This window comes from Bombina bombina, chromosome 11 (assembly GCF_027579735.1).
Source record: "Bombina bombina isolate aBomBom1 chromosome 11, aBomBom1.pri, whole genome shotgun sequence".
Classification (NCBI taxonomy): Eukaryota; Metazoa; Chordata; class Amphibia; order Anura; family Bombinatoridae; genus Bombina; species Bombina bombina.
The window spans coordinates 32,202,579-32,219,162 of record NC_069509.1 but is presented as its reverse complement, the minus strand read 5'-3'; the positions used below and the strand labels follow the sequence as shown (position 1 = coordinate 32,219,162).

At 44.8% G+C, this 16,584-nt stretch overlaps 1 protein-coding gene across 1 annotated transcript in view; it reads right to left on the bottom strand.

The window, feature by feature from the left end:
- The window catches only part of LOC128642230 (interferon-induced very large GTPase 1), a 283,353-nt gene that overhangs the window by 101,078 nt on the left and 165,691 nt on the right, over positions 1–16,584 (bottom strand). The window contains exon 2 of the mRNA XM_053694927.1: positions 6,473–9,478. Within this exon, the coding sequence (XP_053550902.1) occupies positions 6,473–9,402 (2,930 nt within the window). The 5' untranslated portion in view covers positions 9,403–9,478. The remainder of the gene's footprint in view (positions 1–6,472; positions 9,479–16,584) is intronic.

Here is a 16,584-nt window from a genome sequence, read left to right as displayed (position 1 = left end):
ACAACCTTTGAAATTCTAATAATCACCCACAGCTGCTGTTATAAAATATGCAGGGAATCAGGACGGTGGCAGAACTGGTGTAATGGTCGTTGGATATTCCACTATCAGACCGAACTTGGCCAGTAGTCTTCTTATCCCGGCATTGAGAGGAGCGTGCGGAGATGACATCAGCACCTCACACAACAGGAGCTGACACAGCCCCTGTTGTTCAAGGCCCTGTAGTCGATACAGGGTCTGAGCCCACCATCCTTCTTACTGACGATAAAGAAGCCTGCCCCAGCAGGAGAGGAGGAAGGGCGAATGAAACCTTTAGCAAGGTTCTCTTGGATGTACTCCTCCATGGACTTGATTTCAGCTTTGGAGAGTGGATAAGTCCTTCCTTTAGGAAGTGGGGCTCCGGGAAAGAGGTTAATTTTGCAGTCATAAGGATGGTGGGGTGGCAGCACGTCGGCTGCTTTCTTCTCAAAGACATCAGCAAAGTCCGCATATACTGAGGGAAGGATTGAAGGAGTCTAAAGACTGGCTATGGGAATGCGGAGCAGAGGAGTGACTTAAGTAAGGCAGGAGTGTAAACAGGAGGTACCCCAGGAGGCCAGTTGTCCTTTAGCCCAGTCAAACTGTGTATTTTGTATACGAAGCCAAGGAAGACCAAGGATGACAGGATGTGCTGGGGAATGAATGACCTCAAACTGCAGCTGTTCCATATGAAGGACTTCCACAGTCAGGGTCAGGGGTGCTGACTCAAAATGGATCAACCCTGAACCAAGGGGGGGTGCCATCCAGAGTAGTTGTTTTGAGACAATGTCTTTTCTGCAGAAGTGGCAAGCCAGCTTGAATCATAAATTGGTGATCCAGAAAGTTTCTAGCTGCTCCTGAATCAATGAAGGCTTGAGTGTGGACAGAATTCTGAAGGAAGGTAAGGGTAACAGGTACCAGAATCCGAGAGGAGTGAGAGGATTTAGTAGTGATCATGCTTAGAGGTACCCCAGTGTTATCCCCTAAGCATTGGCTTTTCCCGTCCGAATGTCACAATTCTTTAGTTGGTGGGAGTTAGAACCACAATAAAAGAATGGGCATCTATTTATCAAGCCGTCAACCGCAAATACGCTGGAATTCCGCATCGTATTTGTGGCGAGCCTGATTCGCCTTAGTTATCAAACCCTACAGACTGGGAAAAGTAGAATATTATGACGTAACATACGATCCACCGGACTCAGTCATCAGATCGATGCTTACGTCACTACAGATGTTCCGAACGCAAGTTTGGCACAATCTGACTACTTTTGCTAGTTATCAAATAACTAGCAGGTACGCTCGGCACTTTTCCAGCCCAGCATACCTGGTTTTCAATCCACCGCCCTGGAGGTGGCGGATGCCATAGGAATCAATGGAAGTCAGAAATCAGCGAGAGCTCATGTTCGCTGCTGCCCGATATCCCATTGATTCCTATGGGAATGTCTACACCTAACACCCTAACATGTACCCCGAGTCTAAACACCCCTAATCTGCCCCCCCTACACCGCCGCCACCTACTTTATACTTATTAACCTCTAAACCGCCGCTCCCGGACCCCACCGCAACTAAATAAAGTGTTTAACCCCTAATCCGCCGCTCCCGGACCACGCCGCAACTAAATAAAGTGTTTAACCCCTAAACCGCCACTCCCGGAGCCAACCGCCACCTACATTATATTTATTAACCCCTAATCTGCCCCCCCCTACACCGCCGCCACCTACATTATATTTATTAACCCCTAATCTGCCCCCCTACACCGCCGCCACTATATTAAATGTATTAACCCCTAAACCTAAGTCTAACCCTAACCCTAACACCCCCTAACTTAAATATAATTTAAATAAATCTAAATAAATTATTCCTATTTAAAACTAAATACTTACCTATAAAATAAACCCTAAGCTAGCTACAATATCACTAATAGTTACATTGCAGCTATCGTAGGATTTATTTTTATTTTACAGGCAAGTTTGTATTTATTTTAACTAGGTAGAATAGTTATTAAATAGTTATTAACTATTTAATAACTACCTAGTTAAAATAAATACAAAAGTACCTGTAAAATAAAGCCTAAACTAAGTTACAATTACACCGAACACTACACTATAATTAAATTAATTATCTACATTAACTACAATTAACTACAATTAAATAAAATTAAATAAAATTATCTAAAGTACAACCCCCCCCCCACTAAGTTACAGAAAATAATAAAATAATTACAAGTTTTTAAAAGTAGTTACACCTAATCTAATCCCCCTAACAAAATAAAAAAGCCCCCCAAAATAAAAAAAGCCCTACCCTACACTAAATTACAAATAGCCCTTAAAAGGGCTTTTTGCGGGGCATTGCCCCAAAGTAATCATCTCTTTTACCTGAAAAAAAAGTACAATACCCCCCAACATTAAAACCCACCACCCACACACCCAACCCTACTCTAAAACCCACCCAATCCCCCCTTAAAAAAACCTAACACTAACCCCTTGAAGATCACCCTACCTTGAGACGTCTTCACCCAACCGGGCCGAAGTCCTCAACGAAGCCGGGCAGAAGTGGTCCTCCAGACGGGCAGAAGTCTTTATCCAAGCCGGGCAGAAGAGGTCCTCCAGACGGGCAGAAGGGAAGGACTCTCTTAGTTCTGTCTCTCTCGGCTTGTCTCTCCTGGAAGCGAGAGTCTAGACTGATACAAAGGGTTATAAAATCATTCAAAGAAGTAGGAATATCACGACAAGTGAGTTCATTTTTGATGCGTTTATGCAGACTCCTCCTAAAGGCTGCCTTGAGAGCACTGCAATCCCAAGTGGTCTCAAGTGCCAAGGTGCGAAACTCAATGGCAAATTGTGCCACAGTTCTATTGCCGTGGCGGAGATCCAGGAGAGAAAATTCTGCAGCAGAAGTACGGCCAGAAGTCCCGAAGACAGAAGAAAATGCAGAAATGAATGCATCAGCATTGTTCAGGAGTAAAGCGTTCTGTTCCAAAAGGGGAGAGACCCAGGCTAGGGCCTTGTCTTTCAGTAAGGAAATGATAAAGGTGACCCTTGACTGGTGAGACTGAAAGGTGCGAGGATCATTTCGGAAGTGCAGCCTGCACTGGTTAAGAAAACCCCTACAATCAGTAGTACCTTCATATTTGTCAAGCAATGGTATTCTGGGTATACTTCCAGAAGCAGGGGAAGAAGCCGCAGTACTAGAAGCAGAGACTGGCGGTACAGCAACAGGAGCAGTATTCCTCGCTGCAACTAGTGAAGAGAGTTGAGTGATTATAGCCTCTAGTTTGGAATATCCACACTCTGCAACTGTGTGGTATGGGTTCCCAACATCTGTCCTTGAAGATAAACTGCCGGAAAGATAGGAAATATCCTAGAGCAGAGAAAGTTTGCAAGATGAGGTAAGCGGCACTCACCACAGGTAGGATAGTCTTTGGCGGCAACAGGTAGGGAATCAGCGGAAGGCAGTTCAGTGGTAAATTACTAGGAAGGTCAGACAGGCAGGGTTTGGCAACAGTAAGGCAGTCCAAAGTTAAACCACTAGAATGGTCAGAAAGGCAGATTTCGGCAACAGTAAGGCAGTCCAATGGTAAACCACTAGAATGGTCAGACAGGCAGTGTTTGGCAACAGTATGGCTATCCAGTACTTTAGGGGTTAAACAAGCAGAGTAGTCAGACAAGCAGAGTTCATTAACAGTGAGGCAATCCAGTACTTTATGGGTTAAGCAAGCAGAGTAGTCAGACAGGCAGAGTTCATTAACAGTGAGGCAATCAAGTACTTTAGGGGTTAAGCAAGCAGAGTAGTCAGACAGGCATAGTTCATTAACAGTGAGGCAATCCAGTACTTTAGGGGTTATGCAAGCAGAGTAGTCAGACAGACGGAGATCATTAACAGTAAGGCAATCCAGTTCTTTAGGAGTTAAGCAAGCAGAGTAGTCAGACAGACAGAGTTCATTAACGATATGGCAATCCAGAATACAGTAAACTATCAAACCCAGGAGCACACAAAGTAACACCTATACTTGGGCAGTGATAAATTGCTAGAGATCAATTTACATAGGCGCAGGATTTGCGCCACTGGGGATTCTGACCGGCATCAGAGAGAGGAGCGTGCGGCAATGACATCAGTGCCGCACGCAACAGGAGCCGACACAGCCCCTGACAATGAGCAGGGAAGGAGGCAACAGCTAGAGCACCATGGCGTGACAACTGGCAGTAGTAGAACTGGCAGCAGTATAACTATTGATAGCACTGGGGTGAACACTTGTGCAGATGGTTTTGAAAGTGCTGATGTGTAAATGGAAGGTGCTTGGTAATCTTGGACCCCCTCCCAATCCTGAAGTGACATAGGCATTTATATGGTTAATCAGTGTTTAAAATTTATTTGGAATACATTAGTTTAGTGTCATATTTGTAAATGATTATTTACCAAGTAAAGAAAGGAGTTATTTGAATATACATTTACAGTAATCTTAAAAGGTATATAATCTTAAGAGGTATTTTGAAAACAGGTACTTAAAACATGAAAAGGCCTTTTTGGGACCTTTCAGTTGAAATCTGTTTATGGATGCAGGCTTTTAACAAGCAAATCAATTTTGAATTGTGATCACCCACAAAAAAAATGATAACCAATTTTGGGCCAGATTACAAGTGGAGTTTTAAATATCACTTTCGGGAAAGCGATATTTGCACTCCACTGAGTAATACCAGTGCACACTAATATGTGTTCATAAAAGCGTGCTTCCATAGGCTAATTTTCATGTCGTCAGAGAAGGTATGAGAACTAATGCAGTGAAGGGGGTAAGTGGAGCAGCGATAGCAGCAAATTGTAAATACTATATATATATATATATATATATATATATATATATATATACACTGTATATACATATATATTTATGTGTTAATATGTTTATATATATATATGTATATAAGAATTATGATTGTGCCGGAAGAAGCCCTGGAAATATCCCATGAGGGTGAAATGCGCGTCGCAACAACAGTTTGATATTCAGAGGGGTGTTAGCTGCTCCCCCTCATAAGTATTATTCCGAATACAATATTATATCGTGGTAGAGATTAGGTAAGCGTTTTTTCCAAATAGACTCAAACGAATACAGACCGGCTACAATCCAACTAAGAGAGGACTGTGAAATCTGGCCGTAAGATCTGTATATCCAAAACTACAGCTATTGGAAAAAGGTCAAGGTAGGATTTATGTTTCCTCACTTCGAACAGGACTCCTGATGAGGTAGGCTAAATGGATATGATGCCCTAATCCCTTGGAGGTGTCCCCTGACTTCAAATTTCTGTGGCTGCAATAACAACTAAGTGAGGACATATCAGCTAATCTATGACCTGCTTCTAACAGAATTGCTTATGCTGAACAATGACTGTAGAGAGCATTAACAACTCACAAACCCCCTTTACTTTGATAATCTCCAATCTAGATCCAATCTCGGACTTTACATTGGGACTATATGCACAACTTTGCATCTGACTTAACTTTTTGGCTATCTTTACAACATTAACATACTGGACCTTGTTTCAGCTATATGTTACTAACCATGCATATTAACAACTGCTGCGCAAAACTATGGACATTTCTTTATTTCTCTCGATTGGCCTGAATCTGCAGGTTGCGCCATTGCACAAGCAGTTAACTAGAACGGCTTGTGCAATGCTAAAAGCCGACAGCGTATGCTGTCGGCATTTAGCGATGTCTGGCGGACATTGATAATTCAGCTCCCAAAAGTTTACTTCTAGCGGACTTAACGCTATAACAAAAGTGCTAAATGGTGCTCCAATTCTATACTAGCCCATAGTAAATAAGAAGTCTGATATAGTTTATGAAATATTTTAAAATATATTTGCATGTCTGCTGCACCTTAATTATTTAAAGGTAAAGTTTGTATGTATTATCCAAAATTGTAATACTATTTGCTGATTGTCGCTAAGCAACCTACTCTGAGATTTAACATTTTTACCTAGAAAAGTTGTACTGGTTACACTGAATGGATAGTGCATTGTAATAAATGTTTAGTTATAGCTTCCTGTGTTGACCTGTGCAGAAACCTGTAGTTATTTTTAAGCCCATGATTAAAGGCATATATGTGCAGCATCTCCAGAGCCTATCTAGGTTTAGCTTTTCCACAAAGGATACCAAGAGAATAAGCAAATTAGATAATATAAGTAAATGGAAAAGTTGTTTAAAATTGCATGCCATATCTGAATCATGAAGAAATTTTTTTAATTTTCAAATTCCTTTTAAGGGCAGGAATATCCTGTCATTTTGTTTTAGTTTTTTTAAATAAGCACTATCAGTTTTAGCAATATATATGATGCACGTCTGTATAGTGTTACATAAAATGTTGACATGTTATATATAGCAAAATAATAATAATATAATTATAGTACTATAACTAATGCTATTGATAATAATTATAAAATTATTTTTATAGATTTCTTACCTCGGTGGACTGGCTATCGTCTGTGAATGAAACGCTTTGGAATCATTTTCAGTATAGAAGTCTTCTGAAGAATTTTCTGGACCATAATTAATATCTTTATAGTTTGGTGCATTATTGAAATCATTCTCAGCATTTTGAAAATCTTGAGACATGCTGGATTTGTTGTTAGAATTACAACGATCAAGCAAGTTTTGGGAAACATTCCCATTGTTTTTTTCTGGGGGTATATTGAGAACATTGGTGATATTATCACCTGGAGAGGTATATGAATTCTGGGCAGCATTTTTCTGATATAAAGAGATACTTGAAGGATTGTCTACATCTGAAGGGACATTGAAAGAATCATTAGGATATTTCTGATCTGTAGAACCATTTTCATATTCTTTATTATTTGGAGAATTATCTGAAACTATAATTGTTGTAGTTATGTTAACAGCATATTTTTGTTCAGGTGATATGCTTGATTCATTTGCATTAAAATGTTGTGTGCTATAATCCTTTTCTTTTTGACTTGGTAAAGTATTGAAACTATTCTCAGAATTTTTAAGATCTTGAGGAATGTTGGATTTATAATTAGAATTACAATGATCAGGAGAGTTATTGGAAGCATACCCATCAACTCTTTCTGGATAATTTTTGAGAACATTGCCAGTATTATTCTCACCCAGAGATCTATATGAATCACGGGCAGCATCATTCACATCTAAAGAGACATTTGAACCATTGTCAGCATCTGGAGAGACATTTGAACCAATGTCAGCATCTAAAGTGACATTTGAACCATTGTCAGCATCTAGAGAGACATTTGAACCATTTTCAGCATCTGGAGAGATATTTGAACCATTGTCAGCATCTGGAGAGACATTTGAACCATTGTCAGCATCTAAAGAGACATTTGAATCATTGTCAGCATCTAAAGAGACATTTGAACCATTGTCAGCATCTGGAGAGACATTTGAACCATTGTCAACATCTAAAGAGACATTTGAACCATTGTCAGCATCTGGAGAAACATTTAAACCATTGTCAGTATCTAAAGAGACATTTGAACTATTGGCAGCATCCGGAGAGACATTTGAACCATTGTCAGCATCTAAAGAGACATTTGAACCATTGTCAGCATCTAAAAAGATATTTGAACCCTTGGCAGCATCTGGAGAGACATTTGAACTATTGTCAGCATCTGGAGAGACATTTGAACCATTGTTAGATTCTAAAGAGACATTTGAACCACTATCAGCATCTAAATAGACATTTGAACCATTGTCAGCATCTGGAGAGACATTTGAACTATTGTCAGCATCTGGTTTTTGGGCCTTTTTCTTTGGGATATTTATCATGAACAAGCTATTTTGTCCCAGGAGAATTTTGTCTTTATTGTATAACTCTATACAATTTAGAACCAGGGAGCCATTCACATAAATTTTGGAATTTTCCTTTGGAATTAAAGTAACATTTCCATCTGGTGTCATGTCAATGATGCAATGATCTTGTTCAATTCCAGGGTCACCAAGCTGAATACCTTGAAAAGCTCCAGAACCTATAATTGTTTTAGCTTTTAAATAATATATCAAAAAATTGCTGGATTCTGGATTATGACTTAGATTAATAAGATAACATTTGTCAGGGTCGCTCTTGATACCCTCTGCCTCTATTGAAATACCCATCATCAGTAAATGTCTATAAATCTCTTGAGCTGCTGCTTCAGTTTGTTTCAGTTTATCCTCCCATGTTGTATTTAATTCGCTGAGAAGATTTTCAGATTCTTTCAGTTTTCCTTGAAGCTCTTTTAGTTTACTTGCATCGGATTGTCTCAATTCTTCATTAAGTCTTATCACTTCTTCTTGCAGCTCCTCTATAGCTCTAGATTTGGTGTCCTCATTGACAACAGCTTTGTTGACTATATTTTTGGCCCTTTCAAGAAATTGCAATGTAGAAAGTGATTCAGAGTAATTATCTGAAGCTGGGCTGATGGTGGCTAGCATGACTGTTTTGCTATTTCCTCCCAAACTGTTTTTTAATAACCAGGTGAGTACAGAATCTCTATAATTCACAAACTGACTTTTTCGTTTGCCCTTTAAATTACCAGACAACGATGAGATAACTAATCCAAGAGCAGTGAGAGACTTGTTGATGTTACTAGTTTCTTTAAATTGATCTCCCTCAGCTCCTGATTTGGAAATTTTTTCACTACCAGCAAGATCCACCAGACTGACCTTACTGAGAAGTTCTCTAGTGGGTCCTTTGTCATTCTTGTAATATGTTTGAGTCACTGTGAGAGTGAAAATAGCATGTGAACGGCTGCTTATTTCATTCATTTTAGTTACAGCCATTTTTCTCGATTTATTTCCTTCTGTTATCAGCAAATTTATCTTCTCAAAGTTACTGACAGCAAACTGAGACAAACCTTCAATATACGGCCCAAGTACCTTGTGTTCTCGAACTTGAAGTGTTTTAGTTTTTGGATGATGCTGTAATAGGTCTATCACCTTCTCATTGTATATTTCCACATAGGATACTTCTACTCTCAACATTTTTGAATCATCTGTTTTATTAAACAACTCAGAACAGATCCTTGGTATCAAACCAGGCTCATCTTCATTTCCCATCATTGAATATGTTTTTCCCGATCCTGTTTGTCCATAGGCAATAATACATGCATTGTATCCTTCAGAAATATTTTGAAGAACACCTTCCCCAAGGCTTTTGAAAATTTCTTCTTGCCCTGCATACAAAATAGGATCTGATTTATTTGCAGACCAAAAAGAATGGTCAAAAAAAAATTCCTTTGTGGATTTTCTTGTGTCAGTTGGAGCAGGTTTCAGGATCGTCTGGTTACCACTCATATGGACAATACATGTTGAATTCAAATCATATTCTCTTTGGATCATTGGACGAACCCTTACTGCCACTTTGATGTTGCTTTCCATTGTTCTTGAAGTGCAAATTAAACAGGTACTTGCTTGTTTCACTTTTTAGATTAGAACCTAGATTCATCCATATAATCTTCATTTTTCACCATGTATAAAAAATGAAAACAAAAAAAATAAATTAAAAGATGAAATTTTACATAATAAGCCAGCATATTCTTTATATGATATACAAGTACTAAAATTACTCAGTATAAAGCTACATAACATATATTTGTCATATCATTGGGTATTATTTATATATATTTTTTTAAAGAGCTTTATTGACAATAAAAATTACATTACACAACAATGCAAAGATAATATGTGTGCAGATGGTTTCATATATGCAAAGGGGTATTAACATAGTTCATTGGGAACTCTTGTCCAAAATTGTAATAAGTACAGAAAGCAGAAGTCCTTGTAATAATCATTAACTAATACAAAGATAACTTGCCTCTTTTGTTACCCAACATAGCAGCTCTTTAGTTTTACATTTTTCGAAGTTCAACATAAAAAACAGTTCAACAATACGATACATTAAGGTTCTATAATATGACATGAGTACCACATTTTACATCTTAAACAAGATACATTTACTAAGTAGGTAGTAATTATATTATAAAAAAGTTTCACAAAACACATCATACATTAAAAAGTACAGTTACACACATAATAACAACATCTAATAAAAATTATTAAAAAAATATATATTGGACAAAAAAGTTGGAAGGGCTCAAAGATATGAGATCTCAAGTGTTAGAAAGAAAAGGCCCGGATGACCAAGTGGAAGGAGGGCACCTGTGACCCCACTTCCCCCCCAGGAGTGGATTATTCCAGGATGGGTGGGGTTGGGGAGGATTGATAAGACCCCGTACAGGAAGTGAGGTCACAGGTGTCCTTACCGGAGCAGCATGGTAGGAGGTGTGTGTGGTGCACTTACTTACCTGGACATGGAGGCCTTGCTGGAGGAGTTACTGTCGGTGGCGAGGAGGAACGGCGAAGCATGGATCCGGCAGCAGTTGACGACGGCTGGTGAGGCAGCCATAGCGGATCCGGTGGAGGATGCAGCAGTCGGGAGTGGAGGACGGCCGGCCAGGAGGTCGAGGCCACCGGAGCGTTTGAGCCCAGAGGTCGGCAGGAGGAGATCCGGTCGGGAGAGGAGCCAGCCAGCAGGTCCGCAGGAGCAGATGGCGAGATCGGAGGGCAGCAGAGGTCGACGGACTGGAGCGGTGGCCGAGGACGGCCTAGGATGGCGCCGGGGTCTGACGTCATGGCGGTACGTCAGTGGGCGGAGCCAGGGACATCGAGAGGACGCGGCAGAGCGGGAAGGACCAGGAGAAGCGCTCGGGAGACAGGTAAGCAGCTGAGTTATCGAAGTTTTGGGGCATTCATGCTGAGCTATCGAAGATTGTGAGGTATTGTGAGGGGGAAGGACGGCCAGGGATAAGGCCGGGGGGGGGGGGGGAGAAGACGGAAGGCCAAAAAAGAAATTTTCAATGGGGGATCAGATTGCGGGTGGTGGCCAGGGATAAGGCCGGGGGGGAAGGGCTGTAATCTGGAGATAAGGCCCTGTAAAAGGGGTGATTAAGCCTAAATCAGGGCATTATTTAGGGGGATGGGGGCGGCCGGAGATAAGGCCCGGGAAAAGGATGATTGCACTCGGGGGCCCATGACCATAGGAGTGGAGGGGGTGTAGCGATGGGGGCCGGGTGCTGACAGACAGGCCGGGTCTAGGCCTTAGAGGCGGGTAGAGAGGGATTGGGAGGACATATGGCGCCATGGCGACGGTTAAAATCTCCTGCCCGCATGACGCAATTGCGTCCGCCTTGCTGTCTTCCCCCTCCCTCTTCCCTCTTGTGCTTCCAGGATTGAGCCACACGGCCGGGATGGCTAGAGCCTCAGGGTAGATAGTAGGGTCAGCAGGGGGCAACAGGGCAGGCCTGGCATTATAAACCTGTGGGCGGGTCTTTGAGCGATAGGGGCTGTGGGGGGGGTTTATGGCAACTGGGAGTTAGGGTAGGAGGGGGTGTTTTGTAAAAAAAAAAAAAAAAAAAGGATAATAGGAAGTAGAATAAAAAAAACAAAAAAAAAAACGGGTAGGTGAGTGGACCATAGCGTTTTGGGTGCATGCACAGCGGGGGAGGGTCTTAGGGAATCTTGGATACTTAGGAGTAAGGGGGAAAAAGCAAAAAAAATTTTTGAGGGGAAGGATAGGTTGCTGGAGGGATTGGTAAAGGGGAGTAGGGTGGGGAGCACAAAGGGGGGTATGAGTAGTGCAGGTTAAATATTTTATTGTGTTGCAGGAGTGGCTAGGGAAGAGCGGAGGGACGAGGAGGCTCTTGACGCCCCTGGAGGAGAGATTCCAGCGTGGCAGGACCGGTTCACGGAGCCGCCGCTCGAGCTCAACGCCAGCGGTGACTTTGGAGACGAAGAGGAGGATCCCTTGGAAGGCACTTCAGCAGGACCTGGGACGGCGAGTCAGGTAGGAGATCTGTCCACCTTGGCGCAGATCTTACAGCTATTGTCTCCTCAATGGAGTGGAGGGGGGCAGAGGGCAGGGTCTCAAGGGGGGGCAGGGGGTAGGGGGGTTTCGGAAGGGAGAGAGGTTATTGCTATGTCTACATTGCAGGCGTCAGTGGCAGGAGGCAGGACCGGGAGAAGGGACATGCAGCCGGACAGGACGGCGACCTCAGGTGGACGCAGGAGGTCTAGGTCGCTGCGGAGGAGGACCCGGGGAGGAGGATCGCCGGCATCACCCACCTGGGCTTGGGTGGACAGGAGCCGCGACCGGAGCAGGTACGCAGAGGGAGATCTCCTGCCAGGAGGGAAGCGGTACGGAGGAGGCTGGACATTAGCAGAGGAAGGGATGAAGAGGACAGGGACAGAGGCCGCAGGGAGGAGGCGAGGCCAGTACGCGCGGATGGACCAGGAACGGTGCAGCAGCCAGCAGGTGAGATGGCTGGTGGGGCACCCGGTGTGAATGAGGCAGTGACTGGTGAGAGGGAAGCGATGGTTGCGGGTTTGAGGACTCTGCTAGCGACATTAGAAAGGCCGGGGGGAGGACCACGGTGGCAGTGGCGTGGGCCACTCCGGGGCCTAGCCCGGCAGTGGGCGGAACGCAGGCGAATGCGGCAAGCGCGGAAGTTCTGGCGGCCAGCGGGGGTGAGTTGGTTCGAGTTCCAGAAGGGGCCCTCAGGAGACCATGTCTCTGTTCGGTAGGCCCGTTAGGGATTCACTTAACCAGCGAATTGAGGGAAAAGATCGGTAAACGGGAATTTCTAGAGATCTTCTCCCTGTTACCCCTAGAACATGTTCTGAAGGTCAAGGAGGATGAAAAAGAGAAGGGTAAGAAGGAGGAGGAGGAGCGGAAGAAATGGTGGCGCAAGTTGCCAAAGACTTTTGGGAACTGGTCGCGGGCCTTCTGCATTTTGGCCAGTGTCATATGCGAGAAGACACCAGATCAAGGGGCCTCGTTGTTTTGTTATTATGACGAAATTTCGAGTGCATACAGAACATACGGGGGAATGGCGTGGTGGAGATATGATGAGGGTTTCAGGCAACGGTTGGCCCTGCGTCCTGAGATGAGGTGGGTCGATAGAGATATGGGCATATGGCTCGAGATGATGACGCCCTTGAGGGGTAACTATTCCTTTCGGGGCTACTGGCAAGTGGCCGGGAGCGGAGGTGCCGGGGGAACTGGATCAGCACTCCGAAAGGGAGTGTGTTTTCAGTTCAATGAAGGGCAATGTAAGTTCGGGGCCTCGTGCAAATACAAGCACGAGTGTTCAGGTTGTGGGGGAATACACCCCTTTGCTAAAGTGCTTCAAAAAGGGTAAGCAAGGGGCCCAGTCAGGGGACATGGGTCCAGTGGGCGCGGACGCCAGTGAGAGTCGCAAAGATGGTCCCATGGTTAGAGGCGTATGCCCATAAGCGGGGGCACGCGGGGGATGCCGAGCTGCTCGTCACGGGTTTCAGCTCGGGTTTCATGATTCCGTGTAAGGAACAGCATGCGGGGGGTGTTGCGGGTAACTTGAAGTCGGCTAGGGAACACCCGGAGGTGTTAAGAGAAATTTTTTTGAAAGAGGTTAAGTTGGGAAGAATGGCAGTCCGTTTACGGACCCCCCCGCTTCCCAATTTGAGGGTATCACCGCTGGGGGTGGTGCCCAAAAAGGTCCCAGGACAATTCCGCATGATCCACCACCTGTCGTACCCGAAAGGGCTGTCGGTCAATGATGGCATTGATCTGGAATTGGTATCAGTCAAATATGCGTCATTCCACAAGGCTGTGGGGTTGGTGAGAGCAGCAGGTAAGGGAGCGTTGATGGCAAAGGCGGATGTCGAATCGGCCTTTCGCCTCCTCCCAGTTCATCCAAGAAGTCATCATCTGTTGGGGTGTATGATGGATGGAGCCTTTTTTGTGGACCTATGCCTCCCAATGGGATGTTTTTCATGTTCATACTTTGACAGGTTCAGTTCCTTCGTGGAGTGGGTGGTGAAGCAAACGGCGGGTATTTCATTTGTGGTGCACTACTTAGATGATTTCCTGTTCGTCGGTCCGGCTGATTCGACGGTATGTGAACAGTTGGTCCAAGCATTTGGTCAGGTGGCTAGGGATTTTGGAATCCCAGTGGCAGCAGATAAATCGGAGGGACCTAGGATGTCGCTGAATTTCTTGGGAATCCAAATGGATTCCATCAGGATGGAGTGCAGGTTACCGGAGGACAAAGTGGTCGACCTCAGAACGGTGATCGGCAGGATGATAGCGAGCAAGAAGGCTACCCTCAGGGATATTCAATCGTTGCTGGGAAAATTGAACTTTGCTTGCAGGATAATTCCCATTGGCCGAATATTTTGCAGACGTTTGTCATTATTGACAACAGGGGTTTCAGACCCAAGACACCATGTTAGGTTGTTGAAGGAGGTCAAAGAAGATTTGAAGGTGTGGCGAACATTCCTAGAGGAGTTCAATGGGAAGGTGATAATGCAGGAAGTGGGCTGGTCGGACGACCAGCTGTGCTTATTCACGGACGCTGCAGGGGCCCACGGTTTTGGGGCATATTTGAAAGGCCAATGGTGCGTGGGAAGATGGCCCGAAGTATGGGCCGAGTGGGGTTTGATCAAGAACTTAACATTCTTGGAATTATTCCCGTTGGTGGTGGCTTTGCGGATTTGGCCAGAGCAATTGGGCAACAAAAGGGTATGTTTTCATTCAGACAACCAGGGTGTGGTATGGGCGATCAACCACCTGACGGCGAACTCGCCGGCGGTGATACGACTTCTTAGAGTGTTTGTATTGGAGTGTTTGAGGTGCAACATCTCTTTCAGGGCAGTACATGTCCCGGGGCGGTTAAACGTTGTTGCTGATGCTTTGTCACGATTTCAGTGGGACAGGTTCTGAGAAATGGCCCCGGAGGCGGAGCAAGAAGGAATCACATGTCCCGAGGAGTTGTGGCAACAGGGTTGCCAGGAATGTTGAGATTGATCAGAGGGGCACTTGCCCCTAACACATGGAGGGCTTACGCCCGAGTGTGTAGGATGTGGGAGCGGGAGTTGCAGGAGGAACAGTCACAGGAGAGTAGGAGGGGTGACTTAATGGTATGGATGGACTGGGTGAGTTCCTGGGAGAGAGAAGGGCTGTCACCCTCGGAGGTGCGTAAGAGGATGGCAGCAATGGCATTCCTTTTTCGGCTGATGGGTGTGGAGGATCTTACAAAAGTTTTTGTGGCCCGGATGGAGGTCCGGGGTATGCGTAGAAGGGGATACCGGGCGGACGGTCGAAGACCAGTTACTTTTGCGATTTTGCAAGGGTTAGTGGCGGGCTTAGGTAGGGTGTGTTCCTCAAGGTATGAGGAATTGTTGTTCAGAACGGCCTTCGTACTGGCTTTCTTTGGAGCATTCAGGGTGTCGGAATTGGTGGGAAAAAAACGGTGGGATGTGAGCGGAATGGGAAGACAGGACGTGGTGGTGGGGGATGGAGTGGTAGAGTTATGGGTCAGGAGGTCTAAGACGGACCAGGAGGGTAGGGGAGCAGCCGTGGTATTGAAGGCAATTGGAGGCGAGTGCTGCCCAGTAGGGACGGTTAGAGAATACCTTGGTGTAACCGGACATGGGGCAGGCCCACTGTTAGTCCATGCGGACGGGTCATCGTTGTCGCGCTTTCAGTTTGTGGCGATAATGCGGAGAGTATTGGGATTGATGGGATTGGGGGGCCCTGAGTTCGGGTCACATTCTTTTAGGATAGGAGCAGCGACCGAGGCGTCTAATTTGGGGTTGGAGGCGGCGGTTATTAGGAGGATTGGAAGGTGGAGATCTGAGAGGTTCAGAGGGTATGTGAGGCCGGGTTTGGTGCTTTAAGGGGGGGGGGGCTGATGGCATTTTAATTTGTTTGGCAGATCCAGGGAGGTGTTGGATCGTAGGACACTCCTACATGTTCTGGGCGAGGAAGGCAGCGGCAGTGAAGCCAGATGGGATACAGCTGGGTTTTAGCAGGGATCAGCTAATCCTCCGATGGTTAGGGATACGGGGCATGAAATGGGCACAGGTTGTGGGTACGGTGGTAGAGCATGCCAGGCTTTTCTCCCCTCCGAAGGTGTTAGTCTTGCACACAGGGGGAAACGATTTAGGCTGTATGCCCCAGAAGGAATTAATTGAGGACATTAAAAGAAGCTTAGACAGGCTGGTTCAGTTGTTTCTGGGTATGGTATTGGTTTGGTCTGAGATTGAGAGTAGGGTAATATGGAGATCCGCGTGGGATGTTAAAAAATTGGAGGCTTCCAGGTGAAAGATCAATAGGACCATAACTGGGTATGTAAGGAGCTTAGGGGGGGTTGGCTTACGCCATGTAGGGTTCTAAGGAGAGTCGGGCAAATGTTTTTACCTTAAGGATGGGGTGCACCTCAATGAAGTGGGGTTGCATTTGTTTAATTTCACTCTTCGGGAAGGGGAGTTGTGGCAGAAGTGAATGCTAGTTTCTGTTGAGACTTACGCCTAATGGAATATGGCTGGCATTTATGGAGGTGTAAGCAAAAAGAAAGCGAGGGACGCCCAGCCCTGGAAGGGGTGGGGGCTTATGAGAAAGTAAGAGCAAGCACTGAGGTGGGCTGAAAATGATGTAAAAAGTTAAGTTAAAGAAATGTTAATTTATTTTGTTTGTGTTAATAAATAAGCTGCAGCCTTTTTTCTCTCCCAATCAGGTGTTGT